This window comes from Notolepis coatsorum (assembly GCF_963971535.1).
Source record: "Notolepis coatsorum genome assembly, chromosome: 1".
Lineage (NCBI taxonomy): Eukaryota > Metazoa > Chordata > Actinopteri > Aulopiformes > Paralepididae > Notolepis > Notolepis coatsorum.
Window position 1 is genome coordinate 243,497,639 of NC_140165.1, and position 23,880 is coordinate 243,521,518.

General features: G+C 47.5%; 1 protein-coding gene across 1 annotated transcript in view; it reads left to right on the plus strand.

Moving 5' to 3' along the window:
* Positions 1-23,880, plus strand: part of LOC311224497 (BCAS3 microtubule associated cell migration factor-like) — a gene marked incomplete at its 3' end in the record, with an annotated part of 118,146 nt that overhangs the window by 42,102 nt on the left and 52,164 nt on the right. The window contains exons 6-7 of the mRNA XM_084309516.1: positions 2,847-2,928; positions 21,859-21,931. Of these exons, the coding sequence (XP_084165642.1) occupies positions 2,847-2,928; positions 21,859-21,931 (155 nt within the window). The remainder of the gene's footprint in view (positions 1-2,846; positions 2,929-21,858; positions 21,932-23,880) is intronic.

Consider the following 23,880-nt stretch of genomic DNA (forward strand, 5'->3'; position numbering starts at 1 on the left):
AATTTCCGCAACAATGTTCCTCATAAGTTTCAGTTGTGGAAACCACCTGAACACAAGCGAGGCCGCTGCGTCACAGAGTGTTATCATCCATTAGATTAGGCTCCCCATCTAAATACTCAGCCGAGATCAAGGAGGGAAGGGAAGGTTACGAGATGTTAATTCGTCTTGGCAACACTCTTGTTCAATCATAGTGCGGTCAGACAGAGTTATTGTCAAGGGTTCGTCTGTCCTCCCCTGTAACTCTGCTGCCCGCTAGAACCCAACCCATTCCCCCCCACCCCTCCCCGGTAACTCTGCTGCCCGCTCGGCTCCCCCCCACCACCCCACCACCCCCCCCCCCCCCCCCCCCCCCCCCCTCCTCCCCGGTTGGCGCTGTCACAGAAAGTAGGCAGCTCGTTTGCATTGCAATGCCACTGGGACCTTTATTCCGTGCTTGGTAGCTTTTACTTTGCGGTTTGGCTGGCACTTCAACCACGACCCTCTCAGACCCCCCCCTCCCCCCACCCTCTCTCCCCGCCCCACCATCCCCATGAAAAGCCTATTCCACGCACTTGGAATAGATTATTTATTTTTCTTACAGTGTGAACAAATCGCTCTTTGTGCGCTCTTTGTCTTTTGACTTTGCCATGCTGACTCCAAGCCCTCTGGACTTTGTATCGCTGGCGTTGATAATTCTATCAGTGCATTATGCCTGAGCTGGCCGGCTGACTGGGGGGGGGATGAGGACTACATAATTAGAAGTATGTCCATATTGATTACAGCGGCGCTCCTAATAAGAGCTGGCTGGCTGAAGCTGGTGACCCCCACCGAGCATGGAGGTTATTCCCTCGACGACTCCCCGGCCCAGCTGAAGCATGCGGCCTGACGCAGTGCTATGCACACGTCTTTAGTACGCACCAATGTCACGTCAACAGGGGTTTAATTAATTTCTCACAAGCTCTTCGATAGATACCCGGCAGGGGAGGAAACTAACTTTTTGGCTTACCAGCCAACTGGCGAGTAGATGATTTTTTTTACCAGCCAAACAGATTTTTTACCAGCCAAAAATTAATCTTTTGTGGAAGATCAACAACTCTAACAAAGACTCTTTTTGTATCACAAACAGTACTGTATTTGCAAATCTGGTATGTCATAAATGTATAGATGTAGCAGTACTGTCTATCTGTATGTCGTGTATGTCATATACCGTAATTCCTCTAATAGTAACCGGGTGGCCGGGTGCGCTCTTGAGCTAAGCAATTATAAGCCGGCCTCCTAATACAAGCCGGGTTACTAATATACTGAGCTGCATACTGAGCTAGTTACTTGATTTCACTTTGAAAACGTTGAAATGACCAGTGACCACCTGTAATTGTACTGTTTACTATTTCATACAGTACTTGGTTTCAATAAATGAACCCAGTACATTTTACTGGGTTCAAACTGACACAAAATGTTGATTTATTCATTATGATCCGTTTGAAAATTTGAAATATAGGCCTCCCTCTTATACAGGCCTCCTCCTAATACAAGCCTGGTACCCGCTACAGTTGAAACAAATACAAGCCGGGGTTACTATTAGAGGAATTACGGTATGTTATGATGAATTGAAAATGGGGGACCCTGATGTAAACAAGATGAAAGTCTTTCTCTGGTCTGCATCCCCTTAACAATTGTGTGTATTGAGCTGTACTGTACCCATTCTGCAATCTGTTAATAAAGTTTTCAATCAATCAATCAATCAAACCACCGACGGAACTATGTGTTGGGGAAGGGTTCCGCACGGACCATGTTGTTTGTTACTTTCCTGTCAACACACTAGCTCAACGTCAACAGAGTTCAGTTTAACATTAATAAATGTTTAGCATCGTCTTTCGACATCCCGCCTCAGACTCCTATCCTTCCCATGATTATGAATATGTAACGGAACGTAGGCCAATCTCGCTAACGTTACTCGACCCAAATCTTTAGCAACATGATTCACTGGTACTACTAGCTAACGTTAACTAGCTCCCGTCAAACGAACGGGTTGGTATGGCCATTGCGTTATTTATATTTGACATTAGCTATTTATGGGTGGAATATTCTGATTCTAGCTCACTAGATCAGTCACATTAAACTTTCTTTGTCAAAAACACTCTCAAAGAACACCTACGGGAGACTGCAATTCGAAACTGGCCCCTACAAATGTCCTAACCCAGTTGTACAGTAAATTACGCTGTAAATTAAATAAAGTATGGCTTTGTCAGTATTCCAATGTACAGTGTACAGTGGCTCAAGAAAGCACTTCAATTGTCTTTACAATAATCAGCTTAGGAGGGATGAAGTAATCAAGCGTGTTTCTGTTTCTAAAAACTCTTTCCATTGCGATTGTGATCTGCCCACCCTACTTTTCTTAAAGTTTACCACTTTCACACAAGTCCCCCGTCTGCCAACACTTCGCCAGGGGACAATGTCGCGTCTCATCCGGAGACAGAACCGCCTTTTATCTCCGCTTCAAAGCTTTATATCGTCCTACTGACGCCTCCTTAGGATAATATAGTCCATGGTTGTTTCACACTTTATTTGCAAGTCACCAGACCAAATGAGTGTGGTTTCTCAACACTGAGACTCCATTGTCCCCCGCTGTGGCTTGGAAGCCGCGCGCTGCGTGGTGGTTTTAAGTCTGAAGTTTATGATCGGTTTGTGTGATCTCTGTCCCTGGTGCGTAAGAGTGTTTTTTTTCCCCTTTCCTGGCCCGGAGGAGAAGTTATCGCTCCCCTGTGGTTCTTCTTTTGTGAGAGCCGTGTCTGAGGTGTCACACTGTGCCCGTGGAGATGAACCCCTTCCTCTCCCCTTATCTTATACCGTTTCTCCCTCTCTTCTAGCTGGCCGGGGAGGCCCAGGAGCTGTTCTCGGTGCGTCACGGTCCGGTACGAGCAGCTCGCATTCTGCCAGCCCCTCATATCAGTGAGTATCCCTGTCACCCCCCCCCCCCAACCCACCCACCCACCCACCCACCCTCACCACCAGCACCACCACCACAGCCTCAACCATGTCACTGCCAACACTATACTAGCACACATTCTACACCAGGCCGAGTCTGTTATTTAGAATTTCAACCACACTTACAGTGTCCCCTTCGTTTATAGCTGATTCATGATTCACAATCCACTCCAGCCGCCTCCACTGATTGATTTCCTGGCTGCCTCGGGCCTAAAAGGCTCATGGTCAGCAAAAAGCCATAACGCTATCTAATCATTACATGACTTCACCACACTTTTTTGTCTTTTCTTTTCTTTATTCAATGACATGCAATGACCGTAGTCGTCCAGCACTGCAGCTTTTATCTGACTAGTGTTCTGTTAGTCTCAGTCGGCGGAGGACAACGAGGAGGTAGTAACTTAGCCAGCTGGTGTTCATCGCTGCTCCGGTCTGAAGGCGAAAGACACGGTGCTACGGTGAAGACACCAGCAGCACAGCCAACAGAGCAGTGGATGGAGTTTCTTGTACCCTGGTTTAAGACTGGAACTAATGCTGAAGAAGCGTCGCTATAGATTATTGCCGCGGTAGTCGGTGATACTGGTATTCAGGCTCCACAGAGTACATTACTTGTCCACCGCCCCCACCGGTGTATGCTATCTTTTCTTCTTTTCTTTAATAGAAATAAACCAATTTAGCACATTTTCGCACATCAGTGCCCATGTTCAACAAATAAAAAAAACTCTTAATTTGTAAAATACTGTGGGCTAGATCCACAAAGAATGGATTGCACGGTGCTAGTTGCACCCTACTTACAATCCATTATAAATTGAAAATGGGGGACTGATTGATTGAAAATTTTATTAACAGATTGCAGAATGGGTACAATACAGTACGGCTCAATACACACAATTGTTAAGGGGATGCAGACCAGAGAAAGACTTTCGTCTTGTTTACACCAGGGTCCCCCATTTTCAATTTATAATGAATTGTAAGTAGGGTGCAACTAGCACCGTGCAATCCATTCTTTGTGGATCTAGCCCTAAGTGACTGTGTTATCAATACTTAGTCAGACAACTCTATAAACTGTCTGTGTGGACACTGGACAGCAGAGCTTTATAGATCTGTGCAGCAGAGTTGCAGTACAGAGTAGCTTAAGTTTCACTTTCACTTTTAGATTAGATTTAACTTCACATGAAGGAGAGAACGAGGGCTCGAGAGACGACGCGATTTACACACGTTTTTACAATAATTGGGGAGGATTTTGCAATCCTTCTGATTGAAACCCAGCAGGAGTGAAAGCTTGACTGGAGAGGAGCTCAGAGGACCAGTCCAGACCAGCAACAGTATTCTTGCTGCACTAATGGCTGCAGCTACATTGATCCTTCAATGAACAGAAAATGGATGGATGGTATTACCGTCCATTGGTTTATTTTTTAAATTAGAACCTAACGTCAACTCTGTCTGTCCAACAAATGGATACTCTTCATTGAAAATGAATTAAAAACAGAAGTAGACGGACAGACACAGCGGATCAATGTAGTCAAAACGTTAAAGATCAAAGTAAGTGCTCTACAGATATTGAGCCTCATTTTGTAAAATGTCTGGCGTTGTCCTGAGTTTATTAATCATGGTAAATTTCACATCACCGCCGCAACCCTACCCTGAATCTAAACCCAGATGCATGGCTCCAGAGGCATGCTAGCTAATGCTGGACAGTGTAATGACATCACAGGAGAACAACCACAGCCATAAGGAACTATAACGTCAACACATTATTTTGTGACGACTCGACTTGAAAAGTCAACACAAGAAAAAGGTTAACGTTGGTATTGTCAACAAATCTAGAGCTAACAATGGTGTCTCTTAAATCAAATCAAATAAAATGTATTTGTAAGGCCCGACAACACACGTTAATGTCCCCATGGGCCGGACACGTCTTCTTTAAACAAGTCAAGAAGAAACATCACAATAAATCAAGAACAAAACTAAAAACATCATGAAATCCAAAATTAAATGTAAAATAAATAAATGCAATACCCCACGCGAAGGTAAGGAAAAACTCACTAAAAACCTAGAAATAGGAAAAAAGCAGAGCAGAGAAACCTTAGAAGGGCCGTTCAACGGGGGATCTCCCTTCTTAGATGTCGGTGATGGTAGTGTTGCTATGGATGTTCAATGGGTGGAGAATAAAACAGACGAAACAGTTGGTATGTATGCATGTACAACGGTCTCTTCCCCGTTGTACTCGAAACACACCAAACCGCCTAACGTAGGCCGGCCTAACATCGAACCGTGAGGTTTGTGAACCGCCTCCTTGTACTCGAGACGTTATGTGGCATTCGTGATGCATATTGTGTGTGACGCCGCTACCGCTGCCCAAAGACAGCCAGACAGCCATCCCGAGAATGCTCCAGGATCTTAGAGAAAAGCTCAGCTCTTTTCACCTTGTCTCAGCGCATGAACTACTGAAGGACTGCACGCATACACACACACACACACACACACACACACACACACACACACACACACACACACACACACACACAAACACACACACACCTAGACACACACACATACACACATACACACACACACACACACATGCTTTGGAAATGTGCCACGGTTGGATTTACGCACTCCAGAGCACTTCTGCCTTGTTTGCACTTCTGCTTTTGACGTCTGTTCTTTCAAACCAATCGTGAATCTTCTTGTCCTTTTTTTTAAATACATTTTAAAAATCACTAAACTTTCATCTGTGCTCAAGGACATTCAACATTCAAAATTACATCTTGTGTGGCACAAATCATACCATTTCCGTGTGTGCGTGCACGTGTGTGTAGGAAGAGGTTTGAGTGGTGATATATATCACAGTGAAATTAAAGACCACTGCTCCATATTGCTTAATAGTCACAAGGCCACCCTTTTGCCAAGGCCCTCTCCAAGCCGCTCTCTCATGCTAATATTAAAGATTGGTGTTGGCCCGCTCTCACGTGGTCATGGCCTTCCCAATGCCGCTCTCTCATGCTAATATTAAAGATTGGTGTTGGCCCGCTCTCACGTGGTCATGGCCCTACAATGCCGCTCTCTCATGCTAATATTAAAGATTGGTGTTGGCCCGCTCTCAGGTGGTCATGGCATGTCTCTCGAGTGAAGGGTCTCCTGCCGTAGCTGCCAAGGCGCCGTTGAAAACCTCACATTACGGTCTCCCTCACTCAGTACCTCTCTTTAGCCATCTCTCTCTTTCTCTGGCTCTCGCTCTCCCTCTGTATATCAGGTACACATCACGCATGTTAGTCGTTTAGTCTCTTTCCCCGCCTCGATCTCGTTTCATGTCACCGTTTGATCTTTACCTCCTTCTCTCTCTCCCACCATTCATCCGCCTCGCATCCGGAGAGCTGCCTAATTCTCCCTCATTTTGTCCCCCCCCCCATCTGCAGTGTCCTCCTCCTCCTCCTCCTCCTCCTCCTCCTCCTCCTCCTCCTCCTCCTCCTCCTCCTCCTCCACTCACCCCCTTCCCCTATCTCCCATCATAACTGGCCCCTTGGTCCCATTGTATTACGCCGGGTAATTGCATTTATTAAAGGTTAGGCAAGGAAGAGACAGAGCCTAGTGAAAAACATAGCCAAGGTTTTTATCGAATCATTTGAAATCACAGTCTACAGCGGCTGGGGGGAAGCAGTGAGGAATTAGTAGCGCAGAGAAATCCGCTTTGTTAGGCCACCTCTGCTGACCCGGGTGGGTAAAGAGACGGATCTGGCGTAGGCTCGGGCGATAGGGCCCGCGATAATGACCCTCACAGACCATGTAGGATAGTTCTATATACTGACCACAGACATGTAGGATAGTTTTATATACTGACCACAGACATGTAGGATAGTTCTATATACTGACCACAGATATGTAGGATAGTTTTATAAACTGACCACAGACATGTAGGATAGTTCTATATACTGACCACAGATATGTAGGATAGTTTTATAAACTGACCACAGACATGTAGGATAGTTCTATATACTGACCACAGACATGTAGGATAGTTTTATATACTGACCACAGACATGTAGGATAGTTCTATATACTGACCACAAACATGTAGGATAGTTCTATGTACTGACCACAGACATGTAGGATAGTTCTATATACTGACCACAGACACGTAGGATAGTTTTATATACTGACCACAGACATGTAGGATAGTTCTATATACTGACCACAGACATGTAGGATAGTTTTATATACTGACCACAAACATGTAGGATAGTTCTATATACTGACCACAGACATGTAGGATAGTTCTATATACTGACCACAGACACGTAGGATAGTTTTATATACTGACCACAGACATGTAGGATAGTTCTATATACTGAGCACAGACATGTAGGATCGTTTTATAAACTGAGCACAAACATGTAGGATAGTTCTATATACTGACCACAGACATGTAGGATAGTTTTATAAACTGACCACAAACATGTAGGATAGTTCTATATACTGACCACAAACATGTAGGATAGTTCTATATACTGACCACAAACATGTAGGATAGTTCTATGTACTGACCACAGACATGTAGGATAGTTTTATATACTGACCACAGACATGTAGGATAGTTTTATATACTGACCACAGACATGTAGGATAGTTCTATATACTGACCACAGACATGTAGGATAGTTTTATAAACTGACCACAAACATGTAGGATAGTTCTATATACTGACCACAAACATGTAGGATAGTTCTATGTACTGACCACAGACATGTAGGATAGTTTTATATACTGACCACAGACATGTAGGATAGTTTTATATACTGACCACAGACATGTAGGATAGTTTTATATACTGACCACAAACATGTAGGATAGTTCTATATACTGACCACAAACATGTAGGATAGTTCTATATACTGACCACAGACATGTAGGATAGTTTTATATACTGACCACAGACATGTAGGATAGTTCTATATACTGACCACAGACATGTAGGATAGTTTTATATACTGACCACAGATATGTAGGATAGTTCTATATACTGACCACAGACATGTAGGATAGTTTTATATACTGACCACAGACATGTAGGATAGTTTTATATACTGACCACAAACATGTAGGATAGTTCTATATACTGACCACAGACATGTAGGATAGTTTTATATACTGACCACAGACATGTAGGATAGTTTTATATACTGACCACAGACATGTAGGATAGTTTTATATACTGACCACAGACATGTAGGATAGTTCTATATACTGACCACAGACATGTAGGATAGTTTTATAAACTGACCACAGACATGTAGGATAGTTCTATATACTGACCACAGACATGTAGGATAGTTTTATATACTGACCACAGACATGTAGGATAGTTTTATATACTGACCACAGACATGTAGGATAGTTCTATATACTGACCACAGACATGTAGGATAGTTCTATATACTGACCACAGACATGTAGGATAGTTCTATATACTGACCACAGACATGTAGGATAGTTCTATATACTGACCACAGACATGTAGGATAGTTCTATATACTGACCACAAACATGTAGGATAGTTCTATGTACTGACCACAGTCAATTGAACTTATATACTTACCAGGCCTAAATTGTATTAGACATGTATCAACATTCTATTAAGAAAATTATGGAATATTTTCCATCAATGCAGAATCACAAAATGAAAGAATGTAATTCATATATAATTCGATTTTCTCTCTTACCCCTGGCATTTAAAGAAAAAAAATAGTTTTTTCTCCCATTTCTCCCCAATTTAGTCGTTATGCCAATTCCCCTGTGTCAGTCACGGTCATTGCGCTCTCCTCTGTAGGTCTGGGCTGGGTGTTGACTATCACATGTCTCCTCCAGTACATGTGGAGTCACCAGCCCCTTCTTTTCACCTGACCGGTGTTTCACTGGGCGAGCGTAACGTAATAGTCGTCGCTATTGTAACGACCAGGACAGATACCCTGACTGGCAGTGTTTCCATTTCATTTCAAACCTTTATTTATACAGGTAAAAATCGCATTGAGACATAGTCTCATTTACAAGAGCGACCTGATCCACCAAACAAACATAACAAATACATAAAACGCATTCCAGACAAATACAAGACAAGCAACACAACTAAAACTCTAAGAGAGGCAAACATTTTGATACATTTAAATGAAGAGCAATATCAAGAACAGGCCCCCATGGAGGCCCTTTAAATATTGCGTATAAGAAGTTTAAAATCCCCAAGAATTACGTTCGGGAGCCTCAATTCCTTTTGCAATAAGTTCCACATAGATGGGGAAGAATAGTGTAACTGAGGGGTACAATTCCCTGACTGTATTGATAAGTATGGTATCATTAAACCACTACCTGCTTTATGTACTTTAAATACTGGCCACACAGTACATGATGTAGATATGATGAACACTTTCCCACCTGATGAAACGAAGTCCACACAAATGTATAAATCGAATATTTTATATAGCAAAGGGTATATACAACGTTCACTTAATGACATTTATGATTTGAAATGCACTTGTAAGGCAAATGAGTATTCGTAGGTAAATCAACATTGAATGTCCAATCTCGGGTTACGCAGGGAGCAAGTATACAACCTGGTTCTTTAGGGAACTATAGCGATGGTACTTAAATGATTATAGCTGGATACACTAAAGGGGGGTCCCGCTGGTTGTAAGTCAGTAGGGGGGGGGGGGGGGTTAGGAGAGCCGCTGGCGATATCCCATCTGGCCGACGATTTCTTGGGAGAATTCAGAGTGCTGAACACGGTGCCCACAGAACCTCGGTCCGCAGATGAATACAGCTGGGCCCTCTCGTAGACGGTAGCTGCCGGTCCACAACGAAGAGACGTGAGGCGACCTCACTCGGGGTAGAGCGCCGTCTCACCTGGACTCCTCTCGGGGGGGGTAGTTCCAACACTCAGCAGTGTTGGCTGTTATCCATGGCATAATCAAAGCACCCAAAGCACGTAGATAATCCAAGCCGTGTAGGGCTCGTCGTCGTCCGGGTAAAGTAATCCAATGTACAGGTCCACTCGTCCTGGCCCAGAGCTCCTCGGATGCAAGCACCACACGTGGTCTGCCCAGCCTGGTTAAGACTCTAGATAACGCCAGGAACGATGGGGGTACTGCTCACTTTATAACTCTAACCGAACGGTGCACCATACATAATAGACTATTATTAACTTAATAGAAATACGTCCCACTCGACGGTATAGTGCCAAACTATGACAATTCAACTATTAATCCACACGATGTCTCAATGCCTATTCTGAGGCCAAGTAGGCCATACTGCACCACACGTGCGTCGTGGGTGAGGCTTCACGTCTGTTACTAGGTTGGAGGGTAAAGGACTAATGGACTAAAAGAAAGTTCTACTTTACTTGCGCCATATATATATGCGCTGTGAACAAATAGTACCATTCGTATTTCGCCAGACGTATTCCTACGCGGAACCGGGCTTGTAACGACATGTTCGTCGGCACGATTGAACTTGAACCAAGGGGCTTGGCTACTGGCGCCAGGTTCTCGTCCAATGGTAGAATGAAACTATTATGGGCTGTTAGTAGACTAAAGGGATATTCAGTGTATATGTACAAGGAATATACAGGGGATATCAAACGATATACAAATACTATTAAATATATATCCATAAATAAATATATATATTCGGTTTAATCTGATCCTTCACAACAGCCGCCCCCTAATTAGTCCCACCTAATTAGCTAAGCAGAGACAGATTAACCGCACTGTCTACCACTCAAGGTCCGCTGTAAGGGTCAGTCAACTCACAAAGTCATGGGGTCATGGTCGTCATCGATAGTGTCCGGGAGTCTGGGCAGTTCTATTAGCCTCGCCACGGGTCGTGTGTAAGTTCGCCCTTGGACGAGCACTTCAGCTGCTCGGACCTTGCCATCGGCACCGGTGATCACTTTGCTTACGCGGCCAGCCGGCCACATAGCTCTGGGTAGTGACTGGTCGATAATCATGACGACTGTTCCTTCTGTCAAATTGTCTCTCTCTTTTACCCACTTCTGGCGGGTCTGTAGAGACGGTACGTAGTGGAGTAGAAAGCTGTTCCAAAACTTGTCAGCTAGTACTTGACTGTACCTCCACATTCTTCGGCCGTTCGCTTCTTCAGGCCTGTACATTGTCTGGGGTAGCGCGGGGTCCAGCCGCCCCATCAAGAGTGTGTTGGGGGTAACTGGGTCGACATCTGCTACATCACTGGAGACGTAACCGAGGGGCTTCGAGTTCAATACTCCCTCGATCTCCGTGAGGACTGTCATTAGGACTTCTTCCGCCACAGTCTGGGCCCCAAGCACGGCGTACAGGGCTGTCTTTATAGAACGTACTTCTCGTTCCCAGGTTCCACCGAAGTGGGGTGCGTTCGGGGGATTAAACTGGAAGTCAATCTGGGATGGAGCGAGGTGGGTCTTAAGTTCTGGGCCCATAGCTTGGAAGCTCTCTCTCAGCTCTCTTTCTCCGCCTTTGAAGTTTGTCCCGTGATCAGACAACAATGTAGACGGTTTTCCTTTCCGTGATGTGAATCTTCAGAAGGCCATAAGGAATGAGTCTGTGCTCATGGTTGAAAGGAGTTCGATATGTATCGCTCTGGTGGTCATGCATTTGAATACAATACCCCACCGCTTCTCGGTTCCTCTTCCTTTCTTTATATACAACGGGCCAAAACAGTCCATGCCTGTGGAGTGGAATGGCTTGTCGCCGAGTCGGAGGCGACAGGGAGGTAGGTCAGCCATCCGGGGTATGCTGGGCTGCGCGCGCCACTTTCGGCAGTCTAGACAGGTTCGCTGGAAGCGTCGCACTGCTTCTCTTCCTTGAAGTATCCAATAGCGACGTCTGATCTCCGCGAAGACTCTCTCTGCTCCTGCGTGGTGTACATCCTCGTCGTATTTCTTTATGATCAGCTCTGTGACCTTGTGTTGGCTGTTCAAGACTATCGGGTACTTAACGTCATCCGGTAGATCGGGGGCTCTCCGCAGACGACCACCCACTCTGATGAGATTATGGGCGTCGCTCTCGGGTGCCAGGTGGAGCAGTCTGCTGTCTGATGGGACGGGCTTTCCTCCCTGTAGACAGTCTAGCTCATCGGGGAACGAGTCTCTCTGGGCTCGTTGTAGTAGAAGAAGTTCTGCTTCTTCGTAGTCAGCTGCTGAAATGTCAGTGGTGGACTGAATCTCTGGGTGGTGCCACAGGAATGTCTTTAGCTGCGCACTCTGTAGGGTAATGCAATCATCTATGTTGGGGTCTGTGGAGGCGACTGTGCTCAGTCCACAGAACATAGGTTTCTTGTTCTCAGCCTCCTCTTTACTCGCTTCCCGTGGGGTGGGCGTAGGCCACTCTTCTTCCGGGAGCTTGAGGAAGTCTGGTCCGTCACTGTAGATGTTGCGACGGGTGAGGTCATCTAGGGACATTCCCCGGGTGATGACGTCAGCTGGGTTGTGTTTGGTGTCCACATACCGCCAGCTCGCTGCTTCTGTTAACTCTTGAATCTCGGTGATTCTGACTCCCACGAAGACTTTGTATCTGCATGAATCAGACTTGATCCATGTGAGTACTGTCGTGGAATCTGACCACAAGATTGTTCTGTGCACCGGAATGGTGAGTTCACGTTGGATTAACATGGCTAGATGCGCTCCTGCTAGGGCTGCGCAGAGCTCTAGACGCGGGATAGATTGTTGCTTTCGTGGGGCTATTCTTGAGCGAGCCAGGATGAAAGCAGTGTGTATCTCTCCTCCCTTCTCTTGGGCACGCAAGTAGGCCACCGATCCATAGGCTACTTCGGAGGCGTCACTGAAGACGTGTAGATCCATCTTGCATGTCTCTGGCCTCACTGTGGGTGGGAAGTAGCTGCGGCGTATATTGACGCCGGGGAGTGAGCGGAGCTCCGTCTCCCACTCTCTCCATGTGGAGGCAAGGTGTGCGGGTATTGGGTCGTCCCAGCCCTGGTCCTTGTCCCATAGTGCTCGTACAATCATCTTTGCCCTGGTGGTGTAAGGTAGAATACATCCCAACGGGTCATATTGTCTGGCGAGTGTTCTGTACACACTCCGTCTGGTGGTCGGTATCGCCGTCGACCTTCCCTGCTCCGTGGTCAGGGGTTTGTGTCTATAGTGGAGCGAGTCTGTTTTGAAGCGCCAGACTAGTCCTAGTGTCATTTCTTGGGCTTCTCCTGGGATTGTCGCCATCCAGGTCTCGCTGCTGGCAGCCTTGTCCGCGGGGGAGAGGCTGCACAATACGTGCGGGTCACTGCTGGCCCACTGCCTGAGATCAAAGCCGCCTTTGATCAGGGAGGCGCGTAGCTTGATTAGGAGAGCCTCGGCTTCTTCTTGAGTCGAAACGCTTTGTAAACAGTTGTCCACGTAGAAACTGTTCTTCACACTGTGTCGGACCTCTTCATCTGCTGCTGGGTCCTCTGCGACCTCTGGGTTGAGGTTGCGCAATACTGGGGGGTCGCTGCTGGCCCGCTGCCGGAGATCAAAGCCGTCTTTGATCAGGGAGGCGCGGAGCAGCGCACGACGTCGCCAGTCAATTTTCTTCTCGACATGCTGCAGGAGAGTGGTGTCTTCTTCTGTCGCTCTGGAGTGGAGGCAGCTAGTGGCTGCTGTTCGGTTGAGAGATTTAGCGAGGGGGCCTTGTAGTGTCCACCCTAGGCGGGTCTCGACTGCTGCAGGACAGCCTCGGGGTCCTGTATGGACCCGGTCAATCGGGACGATGAGGTCTGCATGGTCGGAGCCTATCAGCAGGGTCGGGGTGGCGCCGTCTATGAGCGGGATAGGTAGTTGACGCAGGTGCACATATTTATCCATCAGCTTGGCGATGGGGTAGGTGTACTGCGATAGTCCTATTTCTTGGCTGGTGAAAGCATTTGTAATCCTATACCGTCGCTCTGGCTGCCCGCTTGCTGCGATAGTGAAGGAGACATTCTCGCCCTTTATCGTCTTTAAATCTCTTCTTATTGTCCGAATCGTCATTTGGTTCTCTCTCCCCCGCAGTCCCAGCTGGGCCGCAGCGGACGCGAGCAGAAGGGTCTTCTCTGACCCGTCATCAAGGACGGCGTAAGTGTCCATGACTTTATCTTGGTAGCTCAATGTCACACGGACTACCTTTAAGAGCACTTGGGCGCCACTGCTGCTGGCGGGGTCAATGTACATGACACTTGCCTTGGTGCTGCTCGATGGTGCAGGTGCAGGCCTTCTTCTGTTACTGTCGTGTAGTACATCTAGATGGGCTCCGTCACACCGACTGCACCCTTTCTTTAGGCGGCATTCGGCTGCCATGTGACTGCGCGCACATCGGTAACAGCGCCTGTTGGACTTTATCCATTGACTCACTTCTTCTGCATTCATCTTTGTGAACAGGTCACATTGTGACAGCCAGTGTTCCTTCTCACAGTACGGGCACACCATCTTCCACTTCTCTTTTCTCGAGGGGGTACTGTGGTTCTTACTGCTCGGTACTGATTCTGATTGGTGCATGACAGTCACCGATCTTCTTCCATCGTTTATTCTCCTGGGTCCCTCTCTGGAGCTTGGTGTGCTCCGCACGAACGTATCCAGTCGTAAGCTGCTGACTTCTCTCGCCAGGAAGTCGGCTAGATCGAGGAGGGATGGTTCGGGACCGTTAGGATCACGGTGGTCTCTCTGCCGCCTAAAGCGCTCTTGTCTGGCGGGTGGCAGCTTCTCTAAAATCCTCTCGACGTTAGAGTTGGCGTATAGCTCGTGCATACCCTTTTCCCGTTGCGCTCCCAGCATCCCTACCAGGGACTGCACTTTTATAGACAGGTCGTCTAATGAGCGATTGTCTGTTGCTGGGGGTAGGCGATCAATATGCCTTATCTCTTGGATTACGTAATCCCATATACGTCCATATCTCTGGTCCAGCGCTGCTAGAGCCGCGGTGTATGGGGTCGTAGAGGTGGCATAGGCTAGCGCTATATTGTGCGCTCGCGGTACTTTCAGGTGCTTCAGTAATATTGCATACTTGTGACGTTCATCAACGACGTCCACCATCATTGTCTCTAAGCACATCCGGAGCTCCGTGTACTGTGCTCGATTCTCATAGGTGAAGTCTGGAAACGTCGGCGTGGCAATGTATGACGCCGTGGATGGCTCATACATCGGCGAGCGTTGGGGGAGAGACCTCCTAGGCGAGTCTCCTCTTGCGCCTCTCTGTGGGCTGGTACCGGCAGGGTACCATGGCCCGCTGGTCCAGGTGCTATTCCTCGGGGCTGGTCGTGCGTCATGCTCACCCGTGAATAGAGTCGGGGGTCTGTAGCGCAGCGCCGCGGGGGTATAGCCTGGGCTGTACTGGACCTCCTGGTCCGGTGGAGTACTGTGCTGTCGTCGGGCTTGGTTCTCCTCCTCTCCCTCTTCTTCTTCTATCAGGTCCTCTAGATCCTGTAGTCGTTTATTTAGCTTCTCCGCAGTGTATGCCGCTCCTTCCTTGTAGCTGGGTCTCGCTTGGACCGGTCTGGGAAGGGGGTCTGCGGGGGGTATAGGCTTGGTCTGTTGGTCAAGTTCAGGGTCGCTTGCTCGGTTAGGAGACGCTGCCCTTGACTGTTGTCTCGACGAGTTCCTTGAACCCCTGGCGGAGGGAGAGGGTGTTGCCTTGAGGATCAGCTGCTCCATTAGCTGCGCTTGTAACTTGTCGCGCTCGGCTTCGCGCTTGGTGAGATCTGCTTCTCTTTGGGCACCGGCAGCGGCGCGCTGGGCGTCGGCCCGGTCTCTTGCCATATTCTCTTCCGTCTGAAGGCGTCTCATCTCCAGGCGTATGCGCTCTTCTTCGCTCCGTTGCTGCGCTTGGAGTTGTTCGCGCTCGATAAGCATCTGTGCTTGGAGTCGATCGTGTTCACCCTGAAGTCGATCGCGTTCACCCTGAAGTCGATCGCGTTCGGTAGAGGCTGTCAGGCTGACGAGGAACGCCTGTGATAGCATCCTCTCCGCTTCGCTGGGGGAAGACGGTTGTTGAGGTGAGCCGCTCCTGGCTGTACTCGTTGGGGAGTCCTGGAGCTCTATTTCCTCGGCGCTCTCCTCCTCTTCTTCCGTGCAGAGTTCTCTCTCTGTAGGGTTGTCTTCCTCCCGGGGCTGGTCGGGGACTACTTCTTCGGTATTGGCGGGGGGTAAAGGCATGTCAGCTCCCTCCTGGTCCCCACCGTGAGCTTGGTCAGTTACATTAGAACCCACTAGGGCCTCTGTGGTCGGGGTAACCTGTTCGTTAAGGTCAGACATAATTTTACTTTCTACTTTTACCGCGTTTACCGTTTGTCGAAGGCTAGGTAGTTGACTGACAGCGTAATCCTCTAAGTACTGAGGTGGCTGTCGTCTGCGCTGCGGGCGTTCTACGTTAGGAGGACCGTTTCGTGGAGTGTTCATCATAGGCCATTTCAATATTAATAACACTATATTAATATTACACTAGTTACCCTCCGGCTCGAAGGACCAATTGTAACTGAGGGGTACAATTCCCTGACTGTATTGATAAGTATGGTATCATTAAACCACTACCTGCTTTATGTACTTTAAATACTGGCCACACAGTACATGATGTAGATATGATGAACACTTTCCCACCTGATGAAACGAAGTCCACACAAATGTATAAATCGAATATTTTATATAGCAAAGGGTATATACAACGTTCACTTAATGACATTTATGATTTGAAATGCACTTGTAAGGCAAATGAGTATTCGTAGGTAAATCAACATTGAATGTCCAATCTCGGGTTACGCAGGGAGCAAGTATACAACCTGGTTCTTTAGGGAACTATAGCGATGGTACTTAAATGATTATAGCTGGATACACTAAAGGGGGGTCCCGCTGGTTGTAAGTCAGTAGGGGGGGGGGGTTAGGAGAGCCGCTGGCGATATCCCATCTGGCCGACGATTTCTTGGGAGAATTCAGAGTGCTGAACACGGTGCCCACAGAACCTCGGTCCGCAGATGAATACAGCTGGGCCCTCTCGTAGACGGTAGCTGCCGGTCCACAACGAAGAGACGTGAGGCGACCTCACTCGGGGTAGAGCGCCGTCTCACCTGGACTCCTCTCGGGGGGGGTAGTTCCAACACTCAGCAGTGTTGGCTGTTATCCATGGCATAATCAAAGCACCCAAAGCACGTAGATAATCCAAGCCGTGTAGGGCTCGTCGTCGTCCGGGTAAAGTAATCCAATGTACAGGTCCACTCGTCCTGGCCCAGAGCTCCTCGGATGCAAGCACCACACGTGGTCTGCCCAGCCTGGTTAAGACTCTAGATAACGCCAGGAACGATGGGGGTACTGCTCACTTTATAACTCTAACCGAACGGTGCACCATACATAATAGACTATTATTAACTTAATAGAAATACGTCCCACTCGATGGTATAGTGCCAAACTATGACAATTCAACTATTAATCCACACGATGTCTCAATGCCTATTCTGAGGCCAAGTAGGCCATACTGCACCACACGTGCGTCGTGGGTGAGGCTTCACGTCTGTTACTAGGTTGGAGGGTAAAGGACTAATGGACTAAAAGAAAGTTCTACTTTACTTGCGCCATATATATATGCGCTGTGAACAAATAGTACCATTCGTATTTCGCCAGACGTATTCCTACGCGGAACCGGGCTTGTAACGACATGTTCGTCGGCACGATTGAACTTGAACCAAGGGGCTTGGCTACTGGCGCCAGGTTCTCGTCCAATGGTAGAATGAAACTATTATGGGCTGTTAGTAGACTAAAGGGATATTCAGTGTATATGTACAAGGAATATACAGGGGATATCAAACGATATACAAATACTATTAAATATATATCCATAAATAAATATATATATTCGGTTTAATCTGATCCTTCACAACAAATAGCAAAAGGCTGTTTTTCCGAGTTCTGTGCAGGGAAAAAGGTACAGAGAGTTAAAAGATCCTGTGACCGCAGGCCAAAACCACTCCGTTTTTGCACCATAAGGGATGACCGGTAAGAAGGGAACAGACCAAGGAGAGATTTATAGATGAAGCAGCACCAGTGGAGAGTCCTACGCAAGTGTAGAGACGTCCAATTCAGAAGTGAGTAGAGGGTACAATGATGTGTGTTCCCAGTGCAAACACTGCCAATTGTGTTCGTAGGAAGGTCTGACCAAGCCGGAAGTACTGCTACCGGGGATCGATGGACGAGTGCCTTTACCTCTACACTACCCAGACGCCCTCCTCCCAAGGAATCTCAAACCGAGCATGACATACGAACAAAATGGCCACTGTGTGAATATGATAAATGCTGCTTAGAGAGTTTGAGGACAGAAATGGTCTTTTAAAATGGTTGTACTTGTGTCTGTCTTGGTAGCAAGGCTGATATCGGGTCCATTCATACATCCCAGTGGGGATTTCAGGCATAGGGTTGACTCTGCTGCACAATACACAAACAGTGGTTCACTTATAACTGACAATCCAGTGCAATATTCAAGGTTTCAAAGAAAATGTGAATCTCCTGTCGCTACACTGCAAAAACAATCCCATCTTAATCAGTATTTTAAGCTTTTAAATCTTAAAAGAACTGTAAAAAACCTTACAAAGTCTTACAAATAAGACAATTATCGTACACATACGATAATTATCGTCCATCTAGCAATGGTGCACAAGTACCAAGTACCGTCGAACGAATTTCAGATCAAACTGTCAAAATAGGTATTGCAGATCATATGACTCAATATCATATCAAACTTACCTTTACACATTTTGTCAAACATATTTTAGGTTCAACCTTAGGTAGAGAAAAGAAGGTTTACAAGCGAGCCGCCATTTTGTACATGCAGATTTTTCCATGAACTCTTTACACGCACACACACACGCACGTTTTATTAACTACGTCGTTTGTGGCTGCAACTCTGAATGGCTTGTTTTAATAGGGAAGGTTCTTGTCACAGCTGATCTACAGAAACGGCACTATGTACATATTTCACAATGTCTCAGTGTTGAGACAACCCCTCATTGTGTAAATACGATACAAAACACAGGAAAAGGCCATTTCAACAATGGGGGCCTTTAAGAAAAATATCTTGAAACGAGGCGGGTCACACCTGCTGTTTCAAGAAACGTACAAACTTGATCTTGTATTCTTACTCATTGTCCCAAATCTCTCTTTTTCTCTCTCTCTCTCTCTCGTTCTCTCTCTCACACACACAGAGTTGTATCTAATGTGAGCGTTAGCTTTCACATCCTCGAAAGCCACGATACAATTGGATTTCCCTTGTTCCGCTAATTAGTTCCTCTCCAGGCATGAAGTTTGAATTTGGTGTCACCGCAGGTATCAATCAGCAGCGCTGAGAAACGCGAGCAGAAAAACCCCGCCAGGCATGTGGCATTTTTTGGTGAGAAAATCAGCTTTTTGTTCTCCATCCATGTTCCGGTCCTTTGGCAGATTTCAACAACGCACAATGACAGCATTGAAAGAGGCCCTGGAAGCGGATGAAAGGAGCCTACAGTAATCAGAAGCAGCAGATACACATGAGGGGAGCGACTCTCTCTGCAGAAAATAAAAATGAATTGTACTAGCGGAGGGGAGGACAGTGATTGCGATCTTCCAGGGCGCAAACAGTGTTGCACTGTGGCCACTTGTTAAACGGGCCAATTGTTGTCGAGGGGAGACGGTGGGTGGGCGGACTCGGAAAAGTCCTGAAAATAGGTGTTGATTATACTTCGGCAAGGTCTCCCACTTCCCAGAATAGAGGCGGAAGTGGCGGCTTTTTCCGGGAGAGGATCCGTCTTGTCCGTCCTGCTCCTCTTGAGGTTAACGCTACACTCTTCCGTCGTTTCGGAAAAAAAAGGAGGCGCCCCCGTCGGACAATAAGCGTTGCATTGACGAGAGACGCCTAATATGCATTCGCTCCCTGCACCCTCTTGAACTCGCCGAGGGGATGTCGGCCAGTATGTATTTTGGGTCGAAACAGGACCCCACACTTTGGGTAAACGACCCAGAGTTACCTCCTTGTAAATGCCCCAACGGCTCTGGAAATTCTATCAAGCGTAAACCGCAAACATGTTGCCTTCCGCGTCTCACGCCAAGCTATAAATTCGATAAACACGCACCCACACTTCCTCACTGTAAAGGCCCCGAACGTACACATGTCCACACGCAAGGCCCCGCGGCGATCCGCGCTGCTTAAATTACACTCCACTTACAATCAAAGCGAAGTCACACTAGTCATCTAATCATACGTCTTTTAACAAAAAGCGGTTTATTTTCCCAAATGTGTCGTTCTGATGAAAGCTCTTTCTCTGGAGCCATCATATTTATATTAGGAGCCTGTGTCGTGACTGCCGCTGATGCCCCGATGACAGAAGTATGAAGAGAGAAGAAAGGAGGACGTCGGGAGTGTTCAGGGCCTGCGAGCCTCGCCACATTGGCCTCCCACGCCACGCCACACCACAGGAACTCACACTGATTACTGTCAAGCCCCAAATTACCCTTCCTCCAAAAGGCTAACATCTTCTTCATCCCTCCAAAACCCCTCCACCCCCATCTTCATGAATGAGACAATTAGGGAAAATATGGGATCCATCCACTTAATGCAACATGTTTTCTGCTCCCTTGAATGTGCCCGCTGGGCTTTTACCATGCTGTAATTCCACCCCCAGAAACCCAAAGACGTCTCCGAGACGGGGGGAAAATGGTCTTGTTCTTCTTGTTTATTTCCTTTCATTCTATCTAGCCCTCACTCTTTTGTGTCGTTTATATCTCTCTCTTTTTGGCTGAAAAAAACAACAACACTGCATTCTAGCAGCCTCTATAGCCCTCTGTTTCAGTGCTGTTCTCATTCTAGCAGCCTCTATACCCCTCTGTTTCAGTGCTGTTCTCATTCTAGCAGCCTCTATACCCCTCTGTTTCAGTGCTGTTCTCATTCTAGCAGCCTCTATACCCCTCTGTTTCAGTCCTGTTCTCATTCTAGCAGCCTTTATATCCCTCTATTTCAGTCCTGTTCTCATTCTAGCAGCCTTTATACCCCTCTGTTTCAGTGCTGTTCTCATTCTAGCAGCCTCTATACCCCTCTGTTTCAGTCCTGTTCTCATTCTAGCAGCCTCTATACCCCTCTGTTTCAGTCCTGTTCTCATTCTAGCAGCCTCTTTACCCCTCTGTTTCAGTCCTGTTCTCATTCTAGCAGCCTCTATACCCCTCTGTTTCAGTCCTGTTCTCATTCTAGCAGCCTCTATACCCCTCTGTTTCAGTCCTGTTCTCATTCTAGCAGCCTCTATACCCCTCTGTTTCAGTCCTGTTCTCATTCTAGCAGCCTCTATACCCCTCTGTTTCAGTCCTGTTCTCATTCTAGCAGCCTCTTTACCCCTCTGTTTCAGTGCTGTTCTCAACGGGCTGTTTCTGTGCCTGTAATGTGGCAAGACGAGTTCATCGTACAAATACGATAATTATCGTACTAATTATCTTCTACCATTGTTTTGTGAGGAAAGACGGTTCAAATAATTTTGAATTGTTTCTGCGTCCCCGTTAAAGTCCTACAAGCCGGCGTCCTAATTTAATTTGATCCCCCAAAAGCCGCCAGGCAGACCCGGCGTTACGCAAAGTTGATCGGAAAAAACAAATCAGGCCAGATTTGAGAAGGAAAGGAGAAAAACCGTCCCCATCCATCGGACATTTTCCGTGGCCATAATTTGATTACAGGGCAACAGTTGTAATGTAATCAACACGCTTCCTGCTGTGGTCGCACAGGCCGCCTGTTAGAAGTGGAGTGGGCGGGTGGCGACGCGAGGAGCCTCCGCGCAGGGGCCCGGCCCCTCGTTAAGAAGAATGCCCCTCTTTGTTGTGTGTGTTCGGATCAATCGCTGCCGTTTTCTCATCCTGCTCTTCCTCCTCCCCCTCCTCTTCCTCCTCTTCCCACTCAGGTCCCCTGAAGATGGACAGTTTCGCCGACAAGAGGCCCCTCCTGGGGGTGTGCAAGAGCACGGGGTCCGCGGGGTGAGTACGCACGCCGCCGCTGCCGCCAACACGTGTCCAACGGAAAGCTGGCCTCTCCGCAGGATTCTGACAGTGTCCAGCTTATTGTGTTTTTTTCCATGGTTCGATGTGTCTGGATATCTATCGTATTTATAGAGTAACGGGGGCCTGTGCTCTATATGGAGAGTTATACTTGGGAGCCTATATAAAGCTGAACCCTGGTGTCTTCTGGTGGAAAAGAGCATTCCACCATCCAGAGAAATTGACGTTACTTGCGTCATTTCATGTAGCCACGGTCCATTAGCTCTAAGCCAATTGGACTCTTTGAAGAGGTCAAAGTTTGATTCTATACATAGGACACACACACACACACACACACACACACACACACACACACACTCACACTCACACTCACACTCACACGCACGCACACACACACACACACACACTTGTAATCCAGTTTCCACATGTGCTAACCATGATCGTTGGTCAGACTGATGTACGTCAGCTGGCACGAGGCATCTCCTTTATTGGGGGCGCCTCGATTTGGTGCGTCTTTAGAACCCGCTGGATGTTTGAAAGGAGTGCTCTCTCCGAATGCCCCTCGCCTCTGGTCGATCACTCAGACCCGCGGTGCGACGCGGCGGAGCTCTGCTGCGTATCGAGTGTCGGCGCGGCGCGGCGACGCGATGTGACCCCATCGGGTCTGGCTCCAAATGATCGTTCATTCTCTTGAACCTTGACCTCGGGGCCCACTCCTCCGGTGGCTGCGTGTTCATGCTCGACAAACACAAGGGCCAGGGGGGTTAAGGGGTTGTTAAGGATGTTATGATTAACAGAGTCATATCTGTGAAGATGTAGGAAGACGCAGCTAATCTCTACCAGTAGCGTAGAAGCGTATTTATTTTCTTCTTAAGATGAACCCTTTAAAAAATGTAACATGTAACATGACATTAATGTGAAAGTAGCATGACATGTCTTTTAAAAGTGCAGAAGGGGGGGTGTGTGTTTGGTGTGGGGGGGCATGCTCCTTTGTGATGTTCGTGAAGTACAAATCGTAAGTACATGTGAAAACCTGTAATTTTTCGGTCCTTAATAAGAAAGCATCAAAGGGCCCGCCCCTCCCCTCGGTTATAAACCCTTCACATGCACCAAACACTGGGGCTGAGCCTGTGGCCGGTGATGGCTCAGTAACCCTGATCCACGGGGTCTTAGTGGCGCTAGTGGGGGGGGGGGGGGGGGGGTGCAGGGCCAGAACGCTCCTTTAGACAGACAGAGGGAGATTAAACAGATGTGAAGCCCCCTGGGAAGCTCAAAGAGTGTGGACAGAGAACGCCATGTCCTGGCCGGGCCAAAGAGTGAGAAGGAGCGAGAGAGAGAAGGAGCTAAAGAGAGAGGGAGCGGGAGCTAAAGAGAGAGAAGGAGCTAAAGAGAGAGAGAGAGGGAGCGGGAGCTAAAGAGAGAGAAGGAGCTAAAGAGAGAGAGGAGCTAAAGAGAGAGGGAGCGGGAGCTAAAGAGAGAGAAGGAGCTAAAGAGAGAGAGAGAGAGGAGCTAAATAGAGAGCGAGAGAGAGAGGAGCTAAAGAGAGAGAGAGGGAGCTAAAGAGAGAGCAAGAGAGAGAGGAGCTAAATAGAGAGAGAGAAGGAGCTAAAGAGAGAGAGGGAGAGAGAAGGAACTAAAAAGAGAGAGAGACAGAGAGAGCGAAGTAGCTAAAGAGAGAAAGAGAAGGAGCTAACGAGAGAGACATAAGGAGGTAGAGAGAGAAGGAACTAAGGAGAGAGAGTAAGAAGAGTAGAGAGTGCCCTTCCTTCTCCTCTGCTCCTTCCTCTTCTCTCCATACCAGTCTGTGACCTGCTCCTTCTTCTCCCCTCCCTCTCTCTCTCTCTCTCTCTCTCTCTCTCTCTCTCTCTCTCTCTCTCTCTCTCTCTCTCTCTCTCTCTCTCTCTCTCTCTCTCTCTCTCTCTCTCTCT